The 10,423-nt window shown below is 51.7% G+C and overlaps 1 protein-coding gene across 1 annotated transcript in view; it reads right to left on the bottom strand.

The window, feature by feature from the left end:
- Positions 1 to 3,577: 3,577 nt before the first annotated feature.
- SLC9A3R1 (SLC9A3 regulator 1) overlaps positions 3,578 to 10,423 on the bottom strand; it is a 12,734-nt gene continuing 5,888 nt past the window's right edge. Inside the window, exons 3-5 of the mRNA XM_019517774.1 lie at positions 7,650 to 7,690; positions 5,427 to 5,534; positions 3,578 to 4,969 (exon numbers count right to left, since the gene is read on the bottom strand). Coding sequence (XP_019373319.1) covers positions 4,805 to 4,969; positions 5,427 to 5,534; positions 7,650 to 7,690 — 314 coding nt within the window. The 3' untranslated portion in view covers positions 3,578 to 4,804. The remainder of the gene's footprint in view (positions 4,970 to 5,426; positions 5,535 to 7,649; positions 7,691 to 10,423) is intronic.

Genomic DNA, 10,423 nt, shown 5'->3' with positions numbered 1-10,423 from the left:
AACTCCGTCTTGCGAGCATGTGTCTAAGAAAGGGGTCTCAAAAAGATCGGAACAAGAAGGGATAAGAGCTTTCTAGCTCATAAAGACTCTTTCCAAGCCAAAATACAAGGCAACCTGATATACTTGATAGATTGAAGGCTGGCCTGAAAAAGAGAGTCAGGAAATTCTCAGTTAAGTTCTCACCTCTAGCATCGCTATAGTCTTCCTTGTTTGTTGGGCATAAATTCTTGTTCCTAAATCAAGCATTAAAGGAGGTTTGGGCACATGTGAATATGTCACACCAGCTCCATCCTGTGAAATTCCACCGATGCCTTGAAAAAGGTCAGGCTCCAAATCTGGGCAGATGCAGCGGCCCAGTTAAATTGACACCATTAATTGCATGCAGATTCTCCCTCTTTGGAAGTTAAAGTGCAGGGTTGAAAACCACTTGTTTGGGGCATTTAGGCAAGGCCGATGCTTCCCTGAACAGGGGTGGGGAGGGGGGTGGACATGGGTGGTAAACTAGGTGACCACCCAAGGTCCTTTCCAGCCCTGTTTTCAATGAGTTTGCAGTTCATTGACCAGCAAGAGATGGGGTTATCCACAACCCGTCTATCAGCTGATATGTTGGAGCTCAGCTGAATGAAGTGGATGAGGTCTCATTCCACAGGTGTCCATATAGGCAGGAGAGAAATCAGCGCAGAGACTGTCCCCTGAAGAGTTATAGAAATAGCTCTGCTGGGGTATCAAACACCGTGGGCTGTGGTCATCCAGGGGTCTGGGTTTCTTCTGCACTGTGCTTAACCAAGCCTTTCAGCTGTGTGCACGCTCAGGATAAGGGCTTATCTGTATGACCCACTTAAGCCACTCAGTTTTGTGAATGCTTATAGTGCCACAAAGGACGACGCTTTGGCCAAAGGCCATGCCACAAGGTGGCAGCCATGGAGCAACTTGGGCTGCAGCCAGGTTCAGCAAACAAGACGATTTGGCTGGACACCTTCCCCTGTGAAACCACTCCCTCCATCACAGGCCTCTCGGGGATGTCCTGCTGTTTACGAACTCTGTCACCATCATCACCCGGGAGCTGGTGCATGGAGAACAAGGCCTGATGGAGACATGATGCTAATGCATCTTTAGTAGCAATCATGACCCTGCTGGCAGGGGCCTGCGCTTGGATCAAAGCCTCTGTATAATAGATCAATGATAGGGAGGCACTTTCTGGCCAATTAGAGGGCTCTCTCTTTGGGAGCATTGAAGTGTGTCGCATACATCAGTGCTTTATCCCAAACTCACACCCTACTACAATTGCTTGTTTTACTCACCAGCTACAGCTTCACCCAGCTTGACTCTTTCCTCCACGGGAGCTATCCTTATTTATGCAGTCAAGCAACCCCTCTTCCCCCAGTTCCACGTTTCACCAGGTAACCTCCGACCGGGGCAGAACCCGAGTGTTTTAGCAAAAGCAGAGACCTCAACCATGAGCCAAAGGAAAAGTTTCATTAGCTGGTAGCAGGAGTAAGTTCTGTCCTAAAGGACTTTTGACACGGTCAGGCTTGAGTTTACTCACCCTTCCTTCAATCTCGGCATCCCCACTTTGCCATTTCAACTTTCGTCCGACTAAGGGTCAGTGCCACTGATCTACAAGCTCAAGACAGGGCCTCATCTCTCCCCATGAGGAGTGGGAACAAAATGGCCAAATGCTTAGAAATTCGCTTAAGTGCTCACAACATCAGTCTATAATCATCAGCTGCTGCTGAAGCCGGTCCACTCATCACCCCGCTGCCTGCTAGTGTGCACCCTACACACCTGGTGCTGTCACATCTGCCAACAGAGATTAGATGTGCAGGTTTCCCATGCTGTTTGGGTCAGCTTCTAGACTCGGGCATCTCTCTTCTCCATGGCTCCTGACTCCTCACTTACCTGCCTACGCCACTGTAGACCTGACGCTGAGAAAGTCCACGCACCCTAATCATCATGTCAGAGGTCCCTCCAATATCCCTCCCCAATGGCCTCTATTGTGTGGACGTCAAGGAGAGCACCCTTGAGCCCTCACCTGTCTCCACAGCATCTACCTACAAGCAAATCACTCGTTTTGCTGCTTTGAGGGGCTCTGATAGCCCAGTCCATGGTCACTGGCTTGATGCTTAGGGCTTGTGAACAAGCCTGTGACACCTCGATGCTCCAGGACAGCTGGCTTATTTTCCCCTCGAGGGCTCAGTAGTTGCTACCCTCTAATCAGGTTACTTAACACTGAGATAAGAGTCGCTGGACCTTGCCTTAACTGCTTCCTGAAAATCCTTTACAGCTATGGCCATAGCAGATTACAGTTGATAAACACTGCCTCACCCAACCTCTTCCCATCCCCCTCAGCAGCAGGGATTAGGACATGATAATCTATAAACACGAACCCTAAAGGAGCAAATTTATCCATCTCTCCACCTCCGTGCCCCCCCGGCCCCCCATAGGCTCTAGACATAGGCTAATCGCAGCAGCGTTGCCGTAGCATGCATCACAGCTTTTGCAAGAATGCCACCCCCCCCACCCAATTAAAGAAATTTCTTTTGCAAAATTCTTGTTGGTCTAATAAAAGATATCACCTCTACCATGAGCCCGGATTGCTTTTACCCCCCCTCACCCATAAACTCAACTTTCTGATGCACTGGACACAGGGTGTAGAATTAGCCTTTGACACAGAACCTGCCAAGGGTCAGCTATTCCTCCCCCGAATGTAGTGGCCACCAGGTAAGAGCCAATTTATCTCCGAGAGACAAATTGTTGGCAGTTAACAATGGATTTGCCAAAAAACTTGCAGTTCTAGGGGAACAAGCTCTCCCTAAATTCACATTGCACTGGATGAATGGTTTGGGCCAACCCCTGGAAGAACATTTCCAAGATGTCCGAACAGTTTTGAAAATGACCTGACAGTCCTCTTAAAGCATGCCTAACGATTAAATCATCTGAAAATTAAATGGTGCATTTTTGTTTTGGGCCAGCTCTTATGGCCCGATTAATCAGAACCAACTTTTTCCACGCGGCCATCGTACAAAGAAGTCACTGAGCGAGCGATGGAGCTCTTCTGCTGTTTTCCATCCGCTGCACAGTCAGCAGTCTAGACGTGCAAACACCCTCAAGACATTTTTGGAGGAGCATTTCCTTCCCTGCCTCAGTGCTGTGCTGCACTGGGCCAAGTTACCTGCAAGTCTGACTTCACCCCCATGTCAACAGAGATGGGGACACCGTGGCAGGCAAGGCCACACTGAAGAGCTTTAACCCGTTGTGAAGAAAGGACAGCCTCCCTCCGTAAAACTAGGTGAAGCGGTCCTAGATATCCAAGAATACACTGCATCACTACCTGAGCCAGCACTGGAGATCTGCCCAGATTTCCTTTACAACATGCTAATACTGTGGTAAGAGCATGTCAGGACATTGATACGTGGCCATTGCAGGCCCTCCTCCCAGATCCTATTAGACGCATGCAGCTGGTGACAGTTATAGTCGCAGGGCTCTATCTGTAGTGAAAGAAGAGCCCTATAGAAGAGAGGATTGCTTGGAGCACCCAGGCTCCAGCGTTAGAAGGATTTAGCCTGAAAACAAATGCGAAGTCGGAAGGGTTTATTCCAGTAAACAGAATTTTTCTTGAGTTTGAAAGTACAACACCGGATCGCAAACATGGAAATAAAACTTCTGCAAGAAATAATTTCCTCAAAATACATTTAAAAAAAAAAAAAAAAAGGTGATTGGAAACATGTCATAAAAGAAACAGTCCATTCAGGAACCTTTAAATTAAGCACTCTAGCAGTTCCTTCTTCAGGAGTAACTGAACATCAGTTGCGACGATTGGTCCAAACGCCACCCACCCTTCCTCCCCAGGCGGAAATGAACCCTGCGGGTTGTAACATGGGAAGAAAAAGTTCCCCCTTTCCCTCTTGTTCTGAGGTCTCGGCTACCCTGGAGAGCTGAAGTTTTGGAGGGGAAGCTGGCTCACGGTTTGCATGGGTCGGCCGAGTTGTATTCAGGACACGTTGTTTTACTGAGGTTGCTCTTAGCAGACTAAGCCAGTTCAGCTGCAATGCCCTCTTGGGCAACCCCCCCAAAACCAGAGGACTTTGGGGAAAGGCAGGGGGAGGTGGACCACCGTGGATGCAAGTCTCAGGTCAGAGGTCAAAAAGGTCGGTTCTCAGAAAGAATGTGGTTTGGTTCTTGGCCACGCTGGAGTCGGAGATGTTAAAAAGATGCTAAAAGCCTAGGGCTGAAATATTCAGAACTAAAACTAATGATTTTGGGGGCTCAGCTTGAGATACTGAAGAAAGCCAGGCCTGGTCGTGAAGGAGCTTCTGAGCACCAAATCAGGCTCCCTTGAGGAGTCTCAAGCTGGGGCCCCAAAATGGTGAATCCCTCCCGATCACCTTAGCCTACGCTTTCTACACAGCTTCCAGCGAAAAGCTTGTGAGATGGAGAGTGAAAGGCAGAGGCCCCCCCTGTGAGGCCCGTTACAAATGTGCAGGGTTTATTTCAGGCCCACGGAGCAGCTCAGTTCTTACCACATGGGTGAACGCTGCTGTATTTATAGCATAAAAACAGCTTGCCATTCTCTGAACATTAACCCTACACCGCAACACGCAACAGCCACCGAGCCTTTTTTTTTCCCTTCAGAAAACAGTAAAGTGAAAGAGAATCATGTGTCCCAACTGAGGAAGGGCAGGGAGGACTCTGCTCCCTAGGGAAGCGGGAGATTGAGGGGAAAGCAGGATGCTGGTGGAGATTTGGGTCAGGTCCGGGAGAGTCTGGCATGGCCCCTGTTTTGCCTCCCTTTCCAGGGAAGGCTTCAGAGGTTGCTGAACAGTTCATTTTTCTTGCTCCAGTCCATCTGAGGCGCCCTCTTGCTGGTACGTTTCTGGTGCGCCCGCTCCTTGGCCACCGCCAGGGGAATGTTGAGGTCCAAGGGGAGATCAGATGCGGAGTTTCGCTCCTCCTTCTCCTCAGAGTTAAGCTGGAAAGGTGACAGTGGGGCAACATGAGCTGTCATAGTCCACCCTGACCTTTTCCTCTCATCCCCCTGATCGGGCTGGTGGTCCTCCCCTTGCATATGGCATATTCTATTTAGTTTCCACCCTTCTCCATTCTGTTCCTACCCACCACCTCCAAACCATCTGGCTTGTACTCCATGATTGGTCTCAAAAACCGAGGAAGGAGGAGAGGAGGGGGTGATTTCTTGAGGTGTTGGTCTCATGAATCCCATGACAGGCACCCGACCCTAGCCCCTCATGCACTCCTGCTACTTTTATTCCAGAGAAGGCGTGCAGACCGGGGGTGCTCCTTGGACAGTGGGAAGAGCACTCCCTACCAAGTTTGCTTGGGTTAGGGGCTTAAATGTGAACCCTCTCCACCCTCCGTGGGAGAGCTGTCCCTCAGCTCCCAGCCCACATCCCCACCAAAAGGGCCCCTACCTGCTGCACCTCATGGTGGGTTTCATTCGAAGTGGGAGATGCACAAGCTGGCTCAGGGCTAGGCAGACTTTCAGACACAGAGCTTGGCCGCTGCTCTCTGCTGTTCTCCTGAAAGACAGAGAAGCCCAGTGAGACCCCGGTGACCCCTCCACCCAGAGATGAGCACACAGCTGACACACTCCTGCCTTTTTCACCACCTCCTCCCACCCTTTCCATGACAGCCTGTCTCTTCTTGGACAGTTCAACTGGCTCCTGCATGTTGGAAGAGCACTTGGGCAGGAGGTGCAAGTTCATGACCATCCTGCATCTTCTGTTCCCCACTTAAAGGTCCAGTCCCTACAAATGCTGCTCTCTTGAGATACCCTGTACATGAAGACCACGTAGGAGAGAATTGCCTCCTCCAGAAAGGAAAAACACATAACCAGTGAGACCCGAGTTAATGTGATGCAGAGAGGCAGGATGCAGGCAGATAGGTGTGCTGCCCAGGCCCTCATGGGCAGACTGGTTGGTAACCCTGTGTCCCCTCCTTCAAATGTCATCTGCAAATTCGCCTTAGCCACCCTGCTCCTTTAACCCCTTGAGACATTCACCTGTGTGGAGGGTCACAGCCTTCAGGATTTGGAGGGATGGGATGCCCTCTTTTCAGAGCGGGCACCACACACCGCATTCCCCGAGGGACCAGAGGGACCAACAGCTGCTCAGCTCCTCCAGCCGGAGCCAGAAGGGAAGGCCAACTGTTGCATCCTGGAAAGATTAGCTTAAATACTGGGGCTCTCATTAACAGCCCCTGCCCTCTAAGCATGGACAGGATCTTACCAACAGCTAGACCTCTTCTGCACCCCACCGGGGGGATTTGAGGGCGCTTTGTTAGGGAGATGGACAGAATCACCATAAGACCATGGAAAGCAGAGAAAGGTGGATATTGGCTCCAACACGCCCTTCTCTGTGGAGGGCCTGTAAAACGGGCAGCTGGAAAATCCTCTCTCTGAGCACTTAATCCACTGAGAGACTGCAGACGAATAAGCATCTTGTGGACAGGCTGTGATGCTATCTAATCCTTTCCAGCCCCGGATGGACACCAGCTGTGCTGCTTCAGTCTGTGGCATTCGGGGGGCAAGAAAATACCCTTCCTTTCTCCAGCCTTTCAAAGTCACTGGTCACACTACAGCTCCCAGCCTCACCCAGGGGAAGAACAGCATTTGAAATGTCCTGTGCTGGAGGCTTGTCCCTGGGACTGGTCCATACACATTTCCATACCAGATTCAGGGTGATACAGTTAAGGCAGGAATTACCTTGTTACACAGGTGTTTATACAGTGCTTGCTTATTTCTGTAAACAGGCACTAAGTTGTGCCAATATAACCACTGGGGCAGGACACCAAGTCTCAGCCAAGTACAAGCACCACGGGCAAACCAGGCCTCAAGCCTAAGGATTGGGCAGGATGGAGGGGAGAAGATGCAGGTTTTTTGTTCAAAGGGTGGGGAAGAGAGATGCGATAAGTGCCCTCTATTGCCTCACTCCATCTCTGTGGTTTTGCAGAGAATCCCTCTCTCACCACAAAAGCATCTCTGAGTCTTGTGCGCTCTCCCCCTTTCCAAGTTTCTACCCAGGCATGGAAACGGCTTGTCAAGCACAGAGCTGGGTAAGGACCCAAGCTTTCTGCAGGACCCTTTCAAGACCTGGCTGTTCCACATATGGGCTCAGCCACTCTTGTGGGGTGCCTGACTGGAAGAGGTGGTGCCCAGAGCAATTTGAGGAGGAGGTCTGCATGCATCTCTGTCTAAGGACGAAGCCCCAGGCTTTCCTCCTTCCCCTGATGTGCGTTCAGCTTCCCTTGGAGGCTCTCGCCAGCAGCTGCCTCCCCCTTCTGCACCACGTTGCATTGGGTTTTGTTTTTTCAAACCAGACTGGAAGTAACGAGGCCTTTGGAAGAGCTGCCTGGCTGCGGGGCTCCAGCTGCCCTGGGAAAGAATGGGCCATTCTGTTCTGCGGGATGGGGAGGAGCCGTGCAGCGAGCGACACGCCTGGGCCAGGGCTGGGGCCGGAGCCGTCCGCTCTCTTCTGCAAAGGGCAGCTCTGCCCTGGAACAGGAAGGCTCCAAAGCTAGTTAGCTTTGGAGGGAAGGAGGAAGGAGGGGAGTGCGTTCATCCTGCACTGACAGCCATCAGCAAACTCAGCGTCAGATGCCTCCTATGAAAACTTAAGACTTGGTGTGAGCTTTACCTTCTCTACTTCGCCGTTGACAACCGGTTCTGGCAAGGGACCTGGGGATAAGACAGACACAGTTAGACGGTGCTATCTAACCCTCTAACCGGCTGCCCTTATCCAGCTTTGTGACTGAAGCACCAGGACCCTGGCAGCATGACACAAGGGGAGCTGCCAACCAGCTCTGTGCATGTAGCTTTCTCCTCCAGGACATTAAGCTGGGAGAAAGTTCTCCCTCCTCCACTTCCCCAGCTACACTTCTGCCTGGAGAAGCCCAAGCTTGGCTGGCACAGCTGTGACGGTGCCTTCTAACCTGACTGGCAGGGCCAAGTCGCATGCTGCCACCCGTCCCCCACCACATTTCCCCACTTCTGGAGTGGAGCAAGTGATGCCACCAGAGCCACCGAATGCCAGCTCAGCAGCACGGCACTCTAGGCCTTGTTCCCCAGACAGATCCCACAGGCTGTTCTTTATGCTGGGAATACGGCGCAGACCCCATTGTGATCAGGAGTTGGTCCCTGGCAGGGGATGTGTGGAGGAAACCCAGCTCAGATTTATCACTAGACATTCCCAGCTCTCACATGGAGGGACTTGCCACTTGTGAGGGGTAGACAACCCATCCCCATAAAGTGACCTGGGCCCCAACGTGTAGGGAGTTATCACAGAACAGGGGCAGACACATCCCCCTTGAGACAGAACTGCCTCAAAATCAGGCCACTCAGATCTTCCCATCTAGGGCTAACGAGTTGGCTCAGGCCTCCCGCAGTGTCCCCTCTCCCCTTTTCCTCTGGTCAATTGAGAAAGCCCCCAAAAGCCAGATGCTTAGGCAGCAGAGGAGCCCACACATTGTTGCCTCCACTCTGCCTGGCTGCCCCAGGGGCAGAATGCGCGTCCCCCCTCCCCCTGCAGCCATCCGCCAAGCAGCTTTTTCCTCCATCTCCTACCGCCCTGCAGAGCTCCCTTGCTTCAGTTTTGCTGCAGAAAGTGGCACCCTCAGCACAGGTAGTGGACCTACACCCCCCAGCATGGACAAGCCGCTGGTTGTTACCCTGGCATAGCTAGAGGTGAAGCGACGGGTGTTAAGAGTTTCCCTTAGCTAGCTGCAGCGTGGTAAAAGCTACGAAGGGCAACCTGCCCTGGGATTTTACAGTAGCTCAGGAAATGCATGTCCATTACCCTGCAGCTGCAACTCACCTTTGCTTAGTACAAGAGAGAGTCACCAGCAGCGATGCTCAGACTAGGGGTTAGTGACTGGTTGCTGGACTGGGGCAGTTACAAGTGGAGCCCAACGTGTTGCCTCAGTCTTCCAAATGCCCCAAATTAGCAGGAGGCAGAACTGCTCTGGGGCAACTGTTCCTGTGTCTGCAATTACCCCACAGTCAGTGAAAGCTAAACTGGGACAACTTAACCCTTAGCCACGTTCAGGGCTAAGATGTGCTGCATAAGCTCTTGGTGTGGGAGAAGAGACAAGGACAGTTACTGCAGGGCCTCTAAGGTATGTGGAAGCCCTGTCCCAGCTGACTGCAGACACACAAGCAGAAAGAACCACGTGCTGGAGTCGCACAAAGTTCAGCCCAGCGTAAGCGAGGGCTGAGACCAAAACGAGTTGGGGAACTTGTTGCTTCAAGCATGTACCGATCTCATTCCTGTGCACGGAGGGTTGAAAAAAAATGGTCTCGAGTTGAAGTGAACATTGACAAAGCCAAAGGCTCAGCGGTAGGGCGCAGAAATTTGAGAAGACAGCTGTGGTAGGAAACCACATCCTTATAGTCCCAGTGATACAAAGGTTGCACGCTCCATTTCAGAGTTAGTTTACAAACCTGCGCTCCTGAGGGCAAGCAACCAGCCACGAGGAGGTGATGGCGGGTGTATGACACACTCAGCCCTTTCACCTGTACCCTAATCGCTGTCCAGTCACTCAGCCCCCTTTGTCAGACCCACTTCACAGGTGGGTGAACAGAGGTGAAGTGATTTGACCAAGGTCACAGAACAAGATGGTGTCAGAGCCTGCAAGAGGCGAGCAGCCCCAAGCCCTGCTCTGGTTCCTGGACATCAGGACCAACCAGAAACATGAAGAAGAGCAACAGGGAAGCTCACAAGAGCAAAACCAGTTAGAACATCTGTTTTGCGGTTACTTGGGGGAAGATCGAGAGGACAGAGGCAGGGACTTTCCTGGCTCGTCCCTTTAAAGAGATACCTATGGAATAGAAAGCACAGCTCCTACACCCTTCTTTACACTAGCCCGGTTGAGAAACACAAAGCTCCTTGAGCAAAGGCCGCGCTGAGGGTCTGAGCCAGGCGGCGTGATTCAGGTAAGCGTGTTCTCGGTGACTCCTGTGTTAGTACAGAGCTGCACTCAGGAGCGGGCCAGTCTCATGGGGAAGGAAGAGGAGGAAGTTGCCAGGATTCATTAAGACTCTGGAGCTCCCTCTGCTCCTCCATAGGAGGAATCACATCAGCGTTACGCAGAAGATGCCCAATTCTGCCCTTCCTCCCGCAGAAGACAGACCTGCAGCAAGACACCTGTGCGGTGCAGGTTGGTTGCAGACCTACGCAGATCCGACCCCTGCCCACCTAGATTTCCACCTGGCTTGTTAGGCCTCTGCCACTCTCTACTCAGCAAACTGATCATTACCCTCTCCCAGAGCCATCCTACATTTGAGGCACCCCTAAATTTCCACGGCTCAGCAGAGTACAGCTGTTCCCTGCTACTGTTACGGAGAGGAGATGCACCATGGTTTAGTTTCTCATTGGACAAAAAAAAAACAAAAAAAAACCAAAAAAAAAAACCC

This window comes from Gavialis gangeticus, unplaced genomic scaffold (genome assembly GCF_001723915.1).
Source record: "Gavialis gangeticus isolate Ggan-Ray unplaced genomic scaffold, GavGan_comp1, whole genome shotgun sequence".
Lineage (NCBI taxonomy): Eukaryota > Metazoa > Chordata > Crocodylia > Gavialidae > Gavialis > Gavialis gangeticus.
The sequence above is the reverse complement of the archived record's forward strand: the minus strand, read 5'-3'. Positions and strand labels throughout refer to the sequence as shown.